The sequence below is a fragment of the Salminus brasiliensis genome, chromosome 1 (genome assembly GCF_030463535.1).
Source record: "Salminus brasiliensis chromosome 1, fSalBra1.hap2, whole genome shotgun sequence".
NCBI classification, from domain to species: Eukaryota; Metazoa; Chordata; class Actinopteri; order Characiformes; family Bryconidae; genus Salminus; species Salminus brasiliensis.
This window is the reverse complement of record NC_132878.1, coordinates 7,365,809-7,384,941: the sequence shown is the minus strand read 5'-3', so window position 1 is coordinate 7,384,941 and position 19,133 is coordinate 7,365,809. Positions and strand designations below refer to the sequence as shown.

Below are 19,133 nucleotides of genomic sequence, written 5' to 3'. Positions count from 1 at the left end.
CAGTGGAGGTGTCAGTGTGTTGTTTAAAGCTTTAAACAGGTTGATTATCTTCAGTGCGGTCTCGTGCCGGCTGGTTTTCCGTTGCTGGGATTTCTCTCTCTGTTGTGTTTATTGTGTGGAATGGCGGCAGAACACACTGTCGGACTGAATGTGGTGGGAAAACAAGTGAGGTGTAAATTCAATTTGGAGCCGGCCGCCTCCATTAGCATGTGAAAAGAGACAACAACAAATTGCAGAGTTTTAATATTCCGACGCGGGCCTCACTCGGCAGGACCGTAATGAATGGGTAATGAATTTCACCCAGACTTCCTGCGTGCGCTCACACACACACACACGCTCGCTGCCGTGTGAAGGCATGCTAATATTTTATTAATGCTGTTTTTAATATTACACTTATTTGTCGCTCCAGAAGAAGAGCATGCTGGAGGAGCTGGGGTGTGTGTGTGTGTGTGTGTGTGTGCGTATGTGTGTGTTTCTCTTAGGTGATGGTTAAACCAGGCCGCTGCTGAACTGATCAAAGACATGATGATTGGAGGATGTTGCAACTCTAAGGGCTCTGATCCAATCAAATAAAGCCATACAATACTCTCTCGCTCGCTCTTCCTCTCTGTTACTCTCTCGCTCGCTCTTTCTCTCCGTTACTCTCTCGCTCTCTCTCTCTCTCTCTTTCTCTCTCATTCTCTTTCTCTCTGTTACTCTCTCGCTCGCTCTTTCTCTCCGTTACTCTCTCGCTCTCTCTCTCTCTCTCTTTCTCTCTCATTCTCTTTCTCTCCTTTACTCCCTCGCTCTCTCTTTCTCTCTGTTACTCTCTCGCTCTCTCTCTCTCTTTCTCTCTCATTCTCTTCCTCTCTGTTACTCTCTCGCTCTCTCTTTCTCTCTGTTACTCTCTCGCTCTCTCTCTTTCTCTCTCATTCTCTTCCTCTCTGTTACTCTCTCGCTCTCTCTTTCTCTCTGTTACTCTCTCACTCTCTCTCTTTCTCTCTCATTCTCTTCCTCTCTGTTACTCTCTCGCTCTCTCTTTCTCTCTCATTCTCTCGCGCACACATGCACATGCTCTGTTGGACACTTTCTCATTCTCTTCCTCTGTTTCTCGCTTCTTCAGGTTCTCTCACCTTCTCTCCTTCAGACTCCTCCTTTTCTTTCTTTCTCTCTCTTCATTCCTCTCTTACACCTGCTCTCGCACTCTCTTTCTCTTTTATACCCTTTTCTTCTCTCTCGCGCCCTCTCTCATTCTCTTTCTGTTGTTTTTCCTCCTGTTGTTCCTCGTTCTCTCTTTTCACCATCTTTCTCTCTTACATCCTTCTCTTTTTTTCTCTGTTTCTCACACGCTCTCGCGCTCTCGCACTCTCTCGTTCTCTCTCATTCTCTCTCTCCTACTGTTTTGGTCTCATTTTACCTTCTGTTATTTTCTCTTTCCATTTATCTCTCATACACTCTCGCCCTCTCTTGACTTTGACCATCTTTTCTTTCATTCTCTTTCTTACGCATGCTCTCGCGCACTTACGCATTTCTCTCACTTTTACATCCTTCTCTTTTTTTTTCTTTTTCCACCTCTCTCACACTCACATACTCTCTCTCAATACCTCACTGTCTTTCTCTACTTTTACCTCCTTCTCCATTTCTCTCTCGCGTGTTCTCCTTTGCTTTTTCTGTTCTGTTTCTTTATCTTTATCTCTTATTTTACTCCATCCCTCTCTCTCTCTCTCTCTCTCTCTCTCTCTCTCTCTCTCTCGCTCTCTCTTCATATATAGAATCCTTCTCTCTCTCTTATTCTTCCTCTCTCAGTTGGTCTCTCCAGTTCTCTCTCTCTCTCTCCCCCCTCTGTCTCTAATTCTCTCTCGTTCTCTCTCTGATCTGCTCGCTCTGCTGCTCCTCAGCTGAGATGATTTGACCTCTTCCTCTTCTATCATGGAGAAGGGAAGGAGACATAAGGCCACATTCCTTATCAATATTTCACATGGAATCCTCCCGTTTCCGTGGCAACCGCATCGAGCCAAATGTGTCTGAGAGGAAAAGTCTCGTCTTAAAAAAATAAAGACAGAAAGAAAGTAAAGAGTGTGTTGGTGTGTTCGGAGATTTCAGCCCCTGAAAACTCTCTCTCACAGAGACAGTGCTGTGTTGTTGGGTACACTAGTTGGACAAAAGTATTGGGACACCTGCTCATTCATTGTTTTTTTCTGAAATCGAGATATTTCTCCTCTTTTGTTGGAGAAACTGTCTGTACTGCCCAGGGAAGAGGGCTTTGTACTAGATTTTGGAGGAGCATTGCCGTGAGGATTTGATTGCATTCAGTGACAAGTGACTTGACAAGTGAGGTCACTCCTTCGCCCCTCATCATTCCCAACTCATCCTAAAAGTGTAGGATTAAGCGCCATCCATCACTCCAGAAAACACAGTCTGTTCTTCCACTGCTCCACAGCTCAATGCTGGGGGGCTTCATACCCCTCTAGCCTTTGCGATCTGATAATAATGTTACTATAAATTCATACTGGATATTTATTTGTATTGGAAATTCATGCTGCATATGAAAACACTTAAAAATTCCACGCTGCAACTATAGTGTCTGAATGACGATAGGGGTTCTGTACTGCCATGCTCTAATTATTTGAATGTTGTAGAAGACTAGCGTGCTATCAGCTCCATTTGCAGCCCAGTTGGTTGATATTATGGGAAACGCTGATTCCCAGCTTCTGCACTACACTGTTGTTTAGCAGTTTATCAGCAGAGTGATGCATAGACGACAAGTTCTACAGCTTCCACTGACTAATCAGCCTGACTCGGCCACCAGAAAATGAACTCCTCTGTTTACTGTCTCAGACAGCCGCGGCACTGCATACGCAATTTCACTGAGCGCTCTCTCTCTCTCTCTCTCTCTCTCTCTTCCTTTCTTTCTGGCATCGGACTGGAATGAATTTACTCAGCCTTTCTTCTAAATTAGTCTTGATTTGGAGAACAATGCGAGCAGGCTGAGGGAGAATTAGTGCTTAGTCAGAACAAGAGCTACTCAGACGACTCAAACTTTCCCACTTTTCTGTTTGGCCCTGAGGCAGCACTGCCTGTCGAGCTCGGGCTTCAGGGTTTCCATGTTGTTCCTACTTTAATCCGGCGCATACTGCTTTTATACACCTGTATATAACATTAATATACCCTCTATCTGTCTGTCTGTCTGTCTGTCTGTCTGTCTACTCATCTGTCCGTCTGTCTGCTTGTCAATCTGTCTGTCAATCACTTTCTGTCACTGCTACTATCTTTGTCTATTTATCTATCTATCTATCAGTCTATCTATCTGTCTGTCTGTCTGTCAATCTATCTGTCTGTATGACTGTCTGTCTGTCAATCTATCTGTCTGTCTGCTTGTCTGTCAATCTATCCGTCTGTCTGTCTGTCTATCTGTCTGTCTGTCTGTCTGTCTGTCTGTTTGTTTGTCTGCATCTCTGTCTGTTTGTCTGTCTATCTATCTATCTATCTGTCTGTCTATCTCTCTATCTGTCTGTCTGCCAATCTATCTATCTATCTATCTATCTATCTATCTATCTATCTATCTATCTATCTATCTATCTATCTGTCTGTCTGCCGATCTATCTATCTATCTATCCATCTATATATATATATATATATATATATATATGTCTGTCTATATGTCTGTCTGTCTCTCTGTCTATCTATTTGTCATATGTATCTGTCTGTATTTGTCTATAACTGTCTGTATCCATTAGGTCCTCTGTGTATTTATGTATGTATTTATACTCTGGATGAAAAGCATTTAACAAAAACACACCCACCCACCCGTCCCCCCTCGCTGTGAGAACACCTCACCCACACTGAAACAGAAAACCCTGCCAAACACAGCACACTGCTGAGAGGTTCTGGCAACCCCACTGACTAATTGCACTGTCCTTTCTCCGCTGCTCCTCGTCTTCCTCATTCTTTTGTTTCTTCCTCCGGGCCTGAACTCGTTCTCCGCTGGATGATTAATTCTGGAGGTTTTTATCCCACCAGAAACTTCTTTCCTCTACAAAAGACTGGTGACAGCCATGTTTTTCACGCCCATTGTGTGCAGAGACTCACTGATTACAACTGTGAGCCTCTCTCTCTCTCTCTCAGTGTGTTACTGGTATGAATGTTCTGTAATATTACAAGACCAGAAACATCAACAAGAAGAACAGGCTCATATATAGTAATGCCTTAACAAGGTCTCTCTCTCTCTCTCCCTCTCTCTCTCTCTCTGTGTACAGAGCCAAGCTCCCACTATGTGATCTCCCTCAAGGCCTTTAATAACGCAGGAGAGGGCGTGCCCCTGTATGAAAGCGCTGTGACCAGATCAATGTCAGGTACGCCTCCTACATACACAATCACAGACTCTCTCACACACACACACACACACACACACATATTTTGTTGTGAAATTGCCAACTGGGACTCGTTTGAGCTTCAGAGGTGAAAATTAATACTGTTGCTCCTTTCAGTTTACCTTAACCACATATACACTGAATCTGTCTGTCTGTCTATCTGTCTATCAGTCTGTCTGTCTGTCTGTCAATTTGTCTATCTGTTTATCTGTCTGTCTGTCTGTCTGTCAATCTGTCTATCTATCTATCTGTCTGACTGTCTATCTATCCGTCTATGTATGATATCTATCTATCTATCTATCTATCTATCTATGTGACTGTGTCTATCTGTCTTTCTGTCTGTCTGAATATCTTGCTACCTATCTATATGTCATTATGTCTGTATATCTATCTGTTTATCTATCTGTCTGTCTGTCTACGTGACTGTCTGTCTATGTGACTGTCTGTCTTTCTGTCTATCTATCTGTCTGTCTGCTATGTGTACATACTAACAAGAGCATCGGTGAGGTCACAGAACGCAATTCGAGAATGCAGTTCCCCTGATCCACGGCTTAATGCTCGGGGGCTTTATACCCCTCTAGCCGTGAGCATAGTGACCTCATGTGTGGCGGCTCCAGGGCAAAGCCGAATGTACTAATTAGAAGTGGGTTCTGGACACTTTCGGACGTGTAGTATACACACAGAGCTGTAGATACGTTTCTCAGTCCCTGCTGTTCTCTTCTTTACCACCAAAACAGTGTGTGTGTGTGTGTGTGCACTGAGAGACAGGAGGTGATGAGCTCTGAACAGAGAGCGAGGAAGCACAGCACAGCCGCTGCTGAAGAGTTCCTACTGGGGTTTAGAGCTTTCGTCTTCTCACTCTCTCTCTCTCTCTCTCTCTCATTGTGGCTCTCCCTGTCTCGCTCATCTGCCTGTTCAGTCACTCTCAGAATAAAATCAAAGCCTTTAGCCAGCAGCAGTGTTTGTGTTTTGGTCGAATTCAGTACTCCATTGTTCAAAACAATCCTGTGAGATTGACCAGATTTCTTGCTACGAATGTCTCCATGGTGCAGGTCAGCAAGCATGAGCATTTTCGGTCTTATTTTAGTGCCTTTTGTTCCTGCTTTACACACACATACACACACACACATACACACACACCTACATCACTGTGCAAACTTTTGAGAACCCCCTTCGTTCATTTGGCTTCCAGGCAAAAAGGCCTTCAAGAGTAAGTGCTTCATTTTTCTTGAGATATTGCTGAGAAGATCAGCTATAAGATACAACACCTACATAAGAAGGGAGAGCATGGAACCCCTAACAACCATGCAGGACTTGCTTGACCACCACAACTGCTCTTAAAGCTTTAACTTTGGAAAATCCAGGTTGGTGTCTATCCCTGTTGAGAAAGACCCTTCATTGCTGTGGTGCTCAAAGCATGTGGAGCTGTTCGAGAAGCTCCTACTGAGAAAAGACCTTAAACTAAGAGACAGATCGTTCTGCTGAAGCTGCTGTTGCTCTCAGAAAAATGGTTAGACCAGCCCCTGAGTCCATACCTCAACATCATTGAATGGGGTTGAGACGATTTGGTCGCAAGAAGCAGAAAATGCTTTTGGAGAGGTTTGAAGGTGTGGAAAAATGTCCTGCAGATTTTAGAACACCCACCCTCCACCATGTTTAACAGATGATGGTGGAAACATCTCTGAAAGTGAGTCTCCTGAGAAGAACACTCTGATATTGGAGTTGGCTGTTGATGCTTCTGTGATATTCTCTGATAAAAAAAATATTTAATTGTCGTTTCGACAATATATACAGAGAACATATATACAGGGTCTATATGCAGAGAATTAATCATTTGCTATTGGTGGGTCATTTATTTCTCCTTGTCATTTATTTATAATTCACAGACTTGTGGTAGGATAAATGATCTGCAGAAGCTAACAATGTGGCTCTTTGGCCTTTGAAAGCCCTAAAGCATCAGGATTTCGCCAAGCTTTTTATCGCTCTGCCTAGTAAATCCTCTACAGTTCCACTCAAAAGATGAGAAATGCCCTTTTTCGTAGGCATTTACCTTGTATTGGTCTTTTTGCCTGCCTGTTCTGGAGCTGATTTGAAGGAACACCCCAGTGCTTTTCAGCCTCATCTCTGTCTGCTGCATTTGTAGCATATAATGGTCGATTACCTGGGATAAGCCTTTTAACAGTGCAACTACTGTAATTTCTGCATTACAACTGAATGAACAGGTGCTGAGGGAAGCACCCATTGACTTCTGTTATAGCTGCGTCCTGAGTTCTTTTCTTTTAAGCACAGACGTATCATGGTATGTGCTAATTGACAGTATGCTACACAGAAATGGAACCTCTGCAGTAGTCCGTTAAAAGAGCTGTGGAGGTATACGCACAGTGACGGGGTATCTGCTGTTTGATCTGGTCGACTGTCTGAATAATATGTCTGCTGTCTTCTTTACAATATCAACAGCTTCCTGACTCGCTAACTATCTCTCCTTTGTTCATCTTCTAATCTCTCACATCCGTATACTCTCACACTCTCACTCACTTACCTGTCCAATGAAAAATGTGCATCTCAATTCTTTTTTGCTCACCATTTACTCACCAATTTGGAGATACAAGTGTCTAATTGGACAGCGATGATATATAATATCCCTTATGTATTATTTATGTAAGATACCTATGTGTAATAATAATGTAGCCCATATACTGTATGTAACAAGTACTATGTCCTATGCAATATGTCCAAAATACTTATGTAGTGAGGTTGGTGTGGCGCAACACGTAACCACTAAAAACCACTGAGCTACCACGCCATGTGTGGGACTGGGGTTCGATTCCCGGTCTGAGTGACTGTCCTTGGGCAAGACTCCTAACACTACACTGGCCCTCCCCTGTAATACAAGTAACCTTATAAGTTGCTCTGGATAGCAGCGTCAGCTAAATGCCGTAAATGTAAATGTAAATACCTATATGAAATACGGCTATATACTATTTTATATATAAGTAATAACAAAAGTAATAGTAATATGCCATATATTTATTATTTATTATAAAGTATAAGTACAGAGCTATATTGTAATATATCCTAAATGTATTTGAAATACTAGTAAATAGTACCTATATGATATAGTATGTATATATATATATATATATATATATATATATATATATATATATAGTATCTGTCCATAGTATCTGTCCATATATATATATATATATATATATATATATATATATATATACATAATCAAACAGTACTTATGTGTAAATAATTTGCTCCTTTTCCTTTATATATTAATAGCAATATGCTCCAAAATGCTCCATGCCCTGTATTTATTATACTTGATACTACCTGTATGTATTAGTAATATGTCCCGTATCTATAATTACATATTTGTAGTATCATATCCTACATGTATTATAGATATGTGATCATTATATGACCTTGTGTTTGATACCTTTACGTATTAATAATAAGAAAGCACACATATATGCTATGTATCAACACAGAAGAAGTTTCGTCCCAATACTTCCAGCTCACAAGAAACGCCCCTCATCCCCAGCCATTCAGACATACGCACTCACACTTGCCCCACCTACACACTCTGCTGCCTCCTCTCCATCAGTATTCCGAGATGTGTGTGCAGGTTGTTGATGATGCAGATATTAGGGTATTAGATAAACACTTCATTTATCTGTTTCTCTGCCTGATGGAACACAAAGACAAATCATTCTTGGAGAGCACACATTCATTCCACCGACACGACGTCTACAGCTTTCTTATTTGACATGCTTGATCAGTGTCGCTTTTGTGTGTCTGCGTGTCTCACAGCTATAATAAATGGTGTGGGTAGCAGAGTGTTTGTTTCAGCAAGACTTCTGGTGATGATGGTAATGAGGAAGAGGAGGAGGAGGAGGAGGAGGAGGAGGATGATCTCACTGACTTTTGTATCTGCTTCTGGACTAACTGTCTCTTCTCTGTCCTTCTTAGGTGTGGCCTGTAGTGGTTTATCTGCTAGTGTGTATCTGGATAGTTTGCTGAACTCTCTTCTCTTCTCTCTCTATCACTCCATTTCCCTCTTTTTTTCTTCCCTCCTCCTTCATTCTCATTGGGTTGCTGCATGCACGCTCTTCATTTTTCTTCGCTTGCACAAAACATAACCTCCCCTGCCTTACGATACGGGTGTGTATGGACGCATGTTTGCGTGTGTGTGTGTGTGTGTGTGTGACCACAGACCCCGTCGACCCATCAGACGATGATTTGTTCCATCTCTTTGATAAATTCCCCACCCCCATCCCAGATACGTCCACTCCCATGATCCCCCCTGTAGGCGTGCAGGCTGTGGCGCTGACCTCAGACTCGGTCAGGGTCAGCTGGGCCGATAACTCCATCAGCAAGAACCAGAAGTCCAGTGAGGTTCGCTACTACAGCGTCAAGTGGAAGACCAGCCACTCCACCAGCGGCAAATACAAGGTAAAAGAGAGGGATGGAGATGGTGGAGAGGGTGCTGGAATGATTGGTGGATGGATGGGTGGATGGATTGTATGGATTGGTGGATGGATGGGTGAATGGATGGATGGATGGATGGATGGATGGATGGATGGATGGATGGATGGGTGGATTTAGGAGTTTGGATTTGGTTGTAGATGTGGAGAGACAGTATGACATGTCCAACTAAACCACCTGCTCAGATTATGCTGAGATAGCTAACATTAGTTAAAAAGGTGGATGAGTGGATAGACCAGTAGATGGGTGTATGGATGAGTGAATGGATCGATATAGTGTTGGATGGATGGATGAACAGAATGCATAGAAGGTTGTTGGATTGATGAGTGCATGGATAGATAGATGAATAGAACTATGGATGGATGAGTAAACTTATGGATAAGTGGGTGGGTGGATGGATTAATAAATAGAATGTTGATTGGGTGGATGTATGAATGGATGGATTTATGGATAGGCTGTTTATTGGATAGATGAATGGGTGGGTGGGTGGATGGATAGATGAGTAGATGTATGGATGAGTGGGTGGATGGATGAATGGTGTGGTGGACAGATTAATGGATAGAATGTTGGTTGGGTGGATGAATGGATGAGTAGACATGGAATGGTGGATGGATGGATGGATGGATGGATGGATGGGTGGATTTAGGAGTTTGGATTTGGTTGTAGATGTGGAGAGACAGTGTGGCATGTCCAATTAAACCACCTGCTCAGATTATGCTGAGATATGTGCATGAGTGGATAGACCAGTAGATGGGTGGGTGGATTGATATAATGTTGGATGGATGGATGGATGGATGAACAGAATGCATAGATGGTTGTTGGACTGATGAGTGCGTGGACAGATAGATGTGAATGGATGGAATGTTGGTTGGGTGGATGTATGAATAGATGGATTTATGTATAGACTGTTTATTGGCTAGATGGATGGGTGGGTGGATGGATAGATGAGTAGATGTATGGATGAGTGTAAAGAATGTTGGGTGAAGGATGGGTGGATGGACAGATGGATGATCTCACAGTTGAATGAAGTGCATGAATAGAGGAAGGAGCTCCATTCAAAAGCTTAATGAACATCACCCTGTTTTCCAGTCCGCTGACACCACAGCATTGAGCCACACTGTGACCGGCCTGAAACCCAACACCATGTACGAGTTTGCTGTCATGGTAACCAAAGGCCGTAAGTCCAGCACCTGGAGTATGACCGCCCATGCCACCACCTATGAAGCAGGTGCGCACACACACACACACACTGACACACACACACTGACACGCACACCAGCACATACAAATACATGTATTATATATTTATGGGAGCCTCGGGCGAGCAAGAACACAAACCCACAGGAGACCGAAAATAGTGTTTTCCACCTGAGGAGCTGTTTATTGGTGCAACGGAGGACCAGAGTGGAAAAGGGAATGTGTCCAAATGCATGCGTAAACACGTTGGCTTGAGGGCAGGAAGACCAGGCTCTGTCCGAGGTTTGATGGGCCACTGGGAAGTAAATAGAGAGCAGGAGGGAGACAGATAAGTGAAGGCAGCTTCCAGAGACCACTACTTTCAAGGTCTCCTCCTCTTCCTTCGGCATTCCTGTAACGCAGAGAGGCAGAGAGGGTGATCTTCCAAGTGAGACTGTCCCCAGCCCACAACTTCCAGCCCCCAATCCCCAGCCTACAGCCCCCAATCCCCAGCCTACAGCTCCCAGCCCCCAGCCCCCAGCCCCCAGCCTTCAGCTCCCAGCCCCCAGCCCCCAGCCCCCAGCCTTCAGCCTAACAATTGCACTGGTCCCCGGCTACTGTGCTCACTGTTGTTTATGCCGCTGTCCTTGGTGCTGAATCAGCCATCGGTTGTTTTACACTGCCTGAGTTTGGCGCAGATAGTCCAGCATAACTAATAAGTGCACACACACATTAGAACAGATGTAGACCTCCTGGAGACTCGGCACATGGTGCCCAAACTTTTGCACGTGACTATATAATCAGATGGATTTTCCCTTTGTTAAAGGGCAGCGTCTGTTTCTCTGGTCGGCTGTGGTTTCTTGAGGCCAGGCAGCGCAGGTTGAGTCATTACCTCATCAAGACGAGTCTCAGTGCTTCGTCCGGCACTGTGGTCAGTCCCATGCTGCGTGTGCCGCCTTTTAGACCCTAATTACTGTGGCTTTGTTTGAGTTTCTTTTATAAACAGTGGGACTTTCGCTGTCTGCTCATTACTCTTTGCGCACTGCTGGTTAAACAGGCAATGATCTCGGCTCCGTTTTGCAGAATCCGTCATAAATACACTCTTAATAATACAGGTGCTACAAATGGTTATTTTAGCGATGCCACAGAACAGTGCCACTTCCGGTTCCATAAAGAACCATGGACACTATATGGACAAAAGTATTGGGACGCCCGCTCGCTCATTGTTTCTTTTGAAATCAAGGGTATTAAAAAAGAGTTAGCAATGTCAAGATGTTGTATGATCACCATCCCACCTCATCCCCAACTTCCTAACCCATCCCAGAAGTGTTGGGTAGAGCACCATCCATCATTCCAGAGAATGACACAGTCTGTTCCACTGCTCCACAGCTCAGTGCTGGGGGGCTTTATCCCCCTCTAGCCCACTCCTGGGAATAGGGATGGTGCCGATAGGTTCAAGCCTCATTCTTTTGCCAATATATGCCTAGAGGGACTAGACAGGCTGTGTTTGTGTATTTGCACATGGGTGCAACTTAAAGTAGCTGAATGTATTTATTAGAAGGGGTGTCCAAAAACTTTCGGACATTGACATGTGTGAGTGTGAAAAACCTTTTAGGTTATTTTAATGTAAAGGTTCACGCTGACTTTTTTTCTCTTACATTCTTAATGGAACTATAGGTGGTGGAAAATGCATTATATTCAAAAACGGTCTATATAAATCCCACCAGCTTTCTTTGTGTTTGTATCCCCCAGTGATTTAATTATAGAACCTTATTTGGGGTTCTTTTCCGCTCTTTGCTGCTGAGCAACTCAAGCTCAGAATTCCCTGCTTAAGGGGATTTTTTTACCCGAGGCTCGGAGGTGTATACTGTCAGGCACCAGTGCACGAATGACTTTGCAGAACTGATCTATCTGTCAGCTTTTCTTGCCATCGTTCCGTCAGCAGTGAGCGATTCTCCAGCCTTCCCGCTGCTTCATGGGCGTGTTCCATACAGCTGGAATTTACTCTGGGTCTCGAGTGAGCAATTTGTTCAACATTTTAGAATGAGGACACAGCCAAAGCACTTATACTGACCCTGCTGACTATAGGTGTCCGTATCTGAGTTTATAACGATTTGATTCTTTTGAAAATGATTCAGTGAATCATAAAAGGTCTAATCCTGATTTGATTCCATTCAATTATTTTGAATTTTGAATTGAATAAATATTCATAATGTGTAAATATAGACTGAATAGTGGGACATAATCAAAGTTGTGCCATAAAAATAAGCACATACTGTTTTGAATATTATTATAATTTGTCGCTGTCACACAAAAACCTCATATCTCCAAAATAATAACTTAACAGAAGAAGGAAAAAAGCTTCGTAATTTTTAATGGAAGTCGATACTACCAGATTTACATTCTGTCAAATAATGAAAAACAATGAGGTGAAGATACATGTTTTTTGCGTGACAGAAAAAAAATATATTATGATCGATTCAAACTTTCTGAAAGTTAAAGTTGAAGTTCCATACTCACATCAGTACATCATTCATGCGTCCTAATTCATCTTAAGGGGCAACAGTTCACATGTCTTTCACTTCCTCACTTCCGCTGTCCAGCACCAAGCTCCGCCCCCAAGGACCTGACCGTGATTGGCAGAGAGGGTCGACCCAGATCTATTCTCATTAGCTGGCAGCCGCCACTCGAAGCTAATGGCAGGATTACAGGTAAGCTTCCGTCTCCAACCACCCACCCCTACCCAGGTCACACCCTTTCCTTCCCATGGCTATTGCTGTCTGCATAACTATCCAACTATCCGTCCATCCTCGACTTACAACACTCCCAATTTTAGAAGTTGACTTATTCACCCTTTATATCCCATTAATATCCAGTTTATTAACTTTATTAATCTATTGACTGATTCTTCATATGCCCCTCTCTCTCTCTCTCTCTCTCTCTCTCAGGTTATATTGTTTACTACACGCTGGATAAGAACATGCCTATAGACGATTGGGTGATGGAGCCCATCAGTGGAGACAGGCTGACCCACCAGGTGATGGACTTAAATCTGGACACTGTTTACTACTTCCGCATCCAGGCCAAAAACGCCAAGGGAGTGGGGCCTCTCTCTGACCCCGTCCAGTACAGGACGTCTAAAGGTACAAATGGCACCTCATATACAAACACACAGCACTAAAAAAACACTCTGGCAATATCTCTATTTGCCAGACTGGGCATGCAGTGACTTTTATGACGCTCTACGGATCACTTATTGGTAACGACATACAAAGCAGTGCTAATGGCTGAGGATTAGAGCTGATCTAGACCTCTTTTATTGGATCGGGTATCGGCTATTTTAATCCCAGTCCAGTTCAGAGACATAACTGCTACACAAAAAAAGCATGTCCTTACAGTGGCATGCACAATTTTGGGTACTCCTGGTCCCCAAATCTCTTAAATTATATTGAATATCTAAAAGTAAAACATGACCTAATTTCCAAAAGCCATGTTAAAGTTCATCAACCCCGGCGGTGGGTGAAAGTGCTCTTATACACTTCTATTACCAGGGAATAGCCCCACCAGTTTGTACAGAAGTCCCTACCGAGGAATACACCTTAGTGTGTAATAAGCAATGCTGCATTAAGGGATTAAACAATTTGGCCTGAAAACTGCTGCTTTAACTTCTTCATTGGTCCACAGGTCTTGTTTCCAGAATGCTTTAGGCTCTTTTAGATGCTTCTTTAAAACCTCTGACACTGAATTTTGGTGGTGGGGACACAGGAAACGGGGTTTCTTCTGATGACTCCTCTGTGAAGCTCATATTAGTGCAGTAGAACAGTGCACCACCACTCCAGAGCCTGCTCTGAAGGACCTTACTGAAGGTCTTTTCAGCATTTGCCCTTCTAGCAATCCTTCAAGCAGGAAATCTGACCAAGCCTTTGCTATAGAAAAAGGATGATGTGATATGATTATATATATATATATATATATATATATATATATATATATGATCCATTTTTTCCGGTTGGGTGATTGTAATTGAGCATTCTTCTAATGTCTCCCAGTCTGAGTGAAATCAGGGAGGATTCTAATCTCAGTCTCTTTATATGGTTGGATATCAGTATTTGAGAACAGCTCCTCGCCGTCTGAAGCACAGTCACAGTTTATGAGGTTTCAGACAGGTTAAAGACAGTACCCCCCCACACACCCACCACCACCACCACACACACATACACTCATACAGACACACACTCTCTCCGAGGGAAGTCTAATTAATATGATCTTCAACATCTGCTACTCTGATGCTCTGCTACTTCACGTGCATGCATTTGGGAATGTGTGTATGTGTGTGAGTGTTTAAAAGGGTCCTAAGGGGCTTGTTGGGGTCTCCTTGGGCTGCTGCCTTAGAACATTAACCTGCTGAACAGCAGTCAGGTTTATTGTAGCAGTGCACAGTAAAATCAGATGATGGGTGATAACAGGGTCCACGTTTCCACAGTGATGTGCGAGTCAAAGGGGTGTTAGAGTTGAGTCACAGGTCAGCTAAGGGCAAGTCTGAGTCCATTTGTGAGTGAATTCAGGGCAAATTCGAGTCGTGAGTCTAAGTGAGCTGTAAACCAGTGTTAGAGCAAATCTGAGATAGGTCATGAGTCAGTTATGGTCAGGTCTAAGTTAAGTCATGAGTCAGTACTGAGTCACAAATCATGAGTCAGTCAACGGTGAGTCTGGCTTGAGGTGTGAGTCAGTTTAGCATAAGTCCGAGTTCAGTTGTGAGTCAGTTAAAGGCTAGTCTGAGTTAAGTTGTCAGTCAGTTAAGTGTTTCGAGTCTGCGTTGAGTAGTGAGTCAGTTAAGGGTGAGTTTTGAGTTGCATTGGGAGTCAGTTAGGCACAAGTCTGAGTTAAGTTGTGAGTCAGTTATGGATGAGTCTGAGTCTAGTTGTAAGTGAGTTAAGCGTCTCAAGTCTGTGTCGCGTTGGGAGTCAGTTAAGGGCGAGTCTGAGTCGAGATGTGAGTCAGTTAAGTGTCTCAAGTCTGCGTCAAGTTGTGAGTCAGTTGAAAGTCTCAACTCTGTTTCGCGTTGTGAGTCAGTTAAGGGCGAGTCTGAGTCGAGTTGTGAGTCAGTTAAGGGGGAGGCTGAGTCGAGTTGTGAGTCACTTAAGGTCGAGTCAGAGTTAAGTTGCAAGTCAGTTAAGTGTCTCGAGTGAAAGGTGAGTCTGAGCTGGTTTATGAGTCAGTCAGAGGGAAGCCGAGCCGAAGTCGAGTCACGGCAGTTAAGCGCATGTAGAAGTTAGGTCGCGAGTCAGTCACAGTTGAATAAATTATCAAATTGGACTGTTGAGCTTTACCAGTTCATTCAGCACTGTTTAACTACAGAGATTAGAGGCAGTTTAACAGGCACAGTGTTACATTAGCAAAAGCAACACTGACAGCAGAGGTCAGGTCCATTTCACCTTCACATAAACACCAGCTCTCCCTGATGTGTGATTACAGACAGCTTTAGGCCTCTCGGCAGCGCAGATCAGACGCAGCATGACAGATGAGAAATAGGGGCATTTATTAGTATTAGAGCTCACTGCTGGCAGGCTGTCACCAGTGAGCAGATCAGACAGTGAGGCCTATACATTACAGTGCTAACGTATGCAGATCACACCCTTCATATATAATAATGCTGAGAGAGGAAGGCAGAAGGCGTAGCTGCTTAGATGCACAGAACAAATAAGAATATGTGATGCATTCCTTCTCTGAAAATACAATTTACCTCCTTTTTTCCATCTAATACCGATGTTGTCACGGTCGATTTGGGTCCAGGTAACAGTAATTCCATTGATGGAACAAGGCTAAATAATATTCTTCTGCTGCCTCATTGATTTTGTCTCTCTGTTTCATTTTATTGTAGTTGAGCACCCTGACAAGATGGCCAATGACCAAGGTAAGCCGCCAATTTTCTGCATACCCTAAAGATTAGATTTTGTGTTTTTTGCACAAAAATCTAATTTAGACAATTTGCTTCCACAATCTAGTTGATCAGCCAAGACATGCCTGGGTTCTGAAGTTACAGTAGGTCTCTGGAGCTATGAGGTTAATTAAACAAGAAATTAAAGCCCCTGCTAAACTGTCAGTGACGTGAGCCAGTCCGGGGCAAGTCTGGGTCAAGTCATGAGTCAGTTATGGGTGAGTCTGAGTAGTGGGACAGTCAAAGCAGAGTCTGAGTTGAACTGTGAATCAATCAAGAGTAAGTCTATGTCCAGTTACGAGGCAGTCAGGGGAGACTCAGGCGAGTCCTGTAATGAGTCAGTCATGAGGGAGTCTAAGTCAAAGGGTGGGTGTGTGTCCAGTCACAAGCCAGTCAAGGGTGAGACCAAGTCAGAGCCATCAGTCAGTCAAGGTTGAGTCTGAGTCGAGTTGAGCTGTGAGTCAATCAAGGCAGTTTTGAAGTTAGACAGTCAATAGTGAGCCTCAGTCGAGTCGTGAGTCAGTCCAGGGTAGATTTGGGTCAATTTGTGAGTCAGTCAGGGTGGAGTCTGAGCAGAGAGTCTTAATCAAGCCATGAGTCAGTTAGGGATGAGTCTGTGTAGTAAAAATCAGTCATTGCCAACTCTGAGTCAAGTTGTGAGTCAGTCAAGTGTGAATCTGACTCACATGTCACTCAAAGGCTTGTTGGAGTCAAGTTACAAATCAGTCAAGGGAGAGTCTGAGTAGTAAGTCAGATGAGTCAGTAAAGAGTGGATCTAAATTTATTCATGAATCTGTTAAGAGTGAATCTGTTGATTTGTGAATCAGTTAAGAGTGAACTTGTTGATTTGTGAATCAATTAAGAGTGAATCTAAGTTGATTCATGAATCAGTTAAGAATGGATCTTAGTTGATTCATGCATCAGTTAAGAATGGATCTAAATTGATTCATGAATAAGTTAAGAATGGATCTTAGTTAATTCATGCATCAGTTAAGAGTGGATCTAAATTGATTCATGAATTCATGGAATCACTTAAGAGTGACTCAAAATTGAGTGCAGAATCAATTATTTTTTTATATATATTTTTTTAATATATTTTATAAGAGTGGATCTAAATTGATTCATGAATCAGTTAAGAGTGAATCTAAGTTGATTGTGAACTTGTTGATATGTGAATCAGTTAAGAGTGGATCTAAGTTGATTAATGAATCAGTAAAGAGTGGATCTAAATTGATTCATGAATTCATGAGCTTTAAATTACTTAAGAGTGAATCAAAATGGAGAACCGAATCAGTTAGTCACAAATCTGTTAGGTACACATGCTTTGTTCTGTAGCTCTAGTACTAGCTAAAGAACTAAAGAACCCATCCTTAGACACCAATCATGTCATGACTGACCGTCTACATTTGGGCTCCCGGGAGAACTGGATAAAACTGTGTGATTCTTTTTATTGTCAGACTGTTTGTTTCAGCTGTCCAGTGACTCTAGTGAAGGAGCTTGACAGAGTGATCCGTGTAATGATGGCATTATATTGGGCTTGTATTTCCAGTAGAGCCCAGAACGGAGGACAGATTACCTCCTGGGAACATGAAGCAGCCTGGCGATCGGCCTTCAGACATTTCATGAATGAATCTTTGTAGATAATTGGCGTTTGCAAAAAGCAGAATTGGAATGATTTGCCGAACTGTCTTCTAAGAGCTAACATTGTGTTAAGGGGGAGGAAGAAGAGCAGGGATAATGATGTGTGTGTGTGTGTGTGTGTATGTGTGTGTGTCACTCCCATGTCTCGGCTCGTCACAGGCTGACTAATGAGAGTTCATTTAGGGTTCTGTTTTAATTAAGACTGGAGCTCAGTACAGAAGACTCTTCTGTTGCTTTTAATTGACGTCTTGTGCAAATAAGCAGAGCCTGATGGAGGAGGATGGGGGGAGATAGAGGGGGAGTACCAAGTGCTTTGGTCTCCAGAATTTAATAAGAGAATGAAAGTACCTGCTGGTTGACTTCTGAGCATTGCCGGACCCCCTCGGCCTGCCGAATCCGAATGTTTTAACAGACGCAAAACTGCCTTTAATATAATTAACCATCTTGGGAGGCAATTAATGACCCATTCGAGCCGAGTTGTACCGAACGCACCCGTCTGTCAGAGAGAAACCTCCCCACGTTTCCCCGCCGGCCTCAGAGAAAGGCGAACGCTTGAGCGAAACGTCGCTGACCTCTACATCTGTCACCCAGCCGGCAGTCCTTTTTTCTCCTCTTCGTGGTTGGGGTAGTAAAGCGGGCCGTGAGCCGAGTGATTTTTCTGAAAAATAAAGCGAGCGTTAGTCTTGGTGGAGGCACAGATTGAACTCTGTGGAGTTTCTGAATGTCACACAGCCTCGCCGTCGCAAGATCAATGTGCAGACACTGACGCGGTAAATGCGGTCAGGGCCACTGCTGGGGCTACTCGACTTTACCGTGACAAACAACATCATTTGAGCACACAGACACACACACACACACACACACACACACAGGAGGGCACACAACCGCTGAGTTTCTGAGCATGGATTAATGTTACACTTAAAAATAACATGTAGACCTTTTCTATTTATTATATATCATCTTTAATATAGAGCAGAGTATATAAACGCTGTGTGGACAAAAGTATTGGGACACCATATTAGCCTAAAGAGTTTCAGTCGAACAATTACGGTAGCTCTATTACACGGGCACATTGGGGAACAAGCTATTTTGACTGTGTAGTAGAACTCTGACGCAAATACCGCGGTACACAGTATTACCGTTATATCGCCAAGGCCTAATTTAATGTATCTTGAATCTGTCTATTCGAAATACATATGGGGCGTATTATGAGTACATACAGGTGCTCACATATGTTTCATTCATGTTAGGCCCTACATCTTAACACATAGTATAAATGAGTATAAATACAAACCTGTGTGTGTGTGTGTGTGAGAGAGTGTGAGAGTGTGAGAGTGTGTGTGTGTGTGTTGTGTGTGTTGACCGCAGGCTAAATGAGTTGTTGTCACAGCGAAAGCCTCAGTGCTCCACCACATATAAATCAACTGAAAGGACGCCTCAGGAGGCAGCGGTGAAGCGGACCGGCCGCAGATCGATGAGTGTGTTTTGTGTGTGTGTGTGTGTGTGTGTGTGAGGTGGGGTGGGGGGGGATT

The 19,133-nt window shown here is 43.3% G+C and overlaps 1 protein-coding gene across 1 annotated transcript in view; it reads left to right on the top strand.

Moving 5' to 3' along the window:
- Nucleotides 1–19,133, top strand: part of dcc (DCC netrin 1 receptor) — a 358,534-nt gene that overhangs the window by 290,455 nt on the left and 48,946 nt on the right. Inside the window, exons 16-21 of the mRNA XM_072696028.1 lie at nt 4,236–4,331; nt 8,575–8,813; nt 9,936–10,074; nt 12,626–12,733; nt 12,971–13,165; nt 15,904–15,936. Of these exons, the coding sequence (XP_072552129.1) occupies nt 4,236–4,331; nt 8,575–8,813; nt 9,936–10,074; nt 12,626–12,733; nt 12,971–13,165; nt 15,904–15,936 (810 nt within the window). The remainder of the gene's footprint in view (nt 1–4,235; nt 4,332–8,574; nt 8,814–9,935; nt 10,075–12,625; nt 12,734–12,970; nt 13,166–15,903; nt 15,937–19,133) is intronic.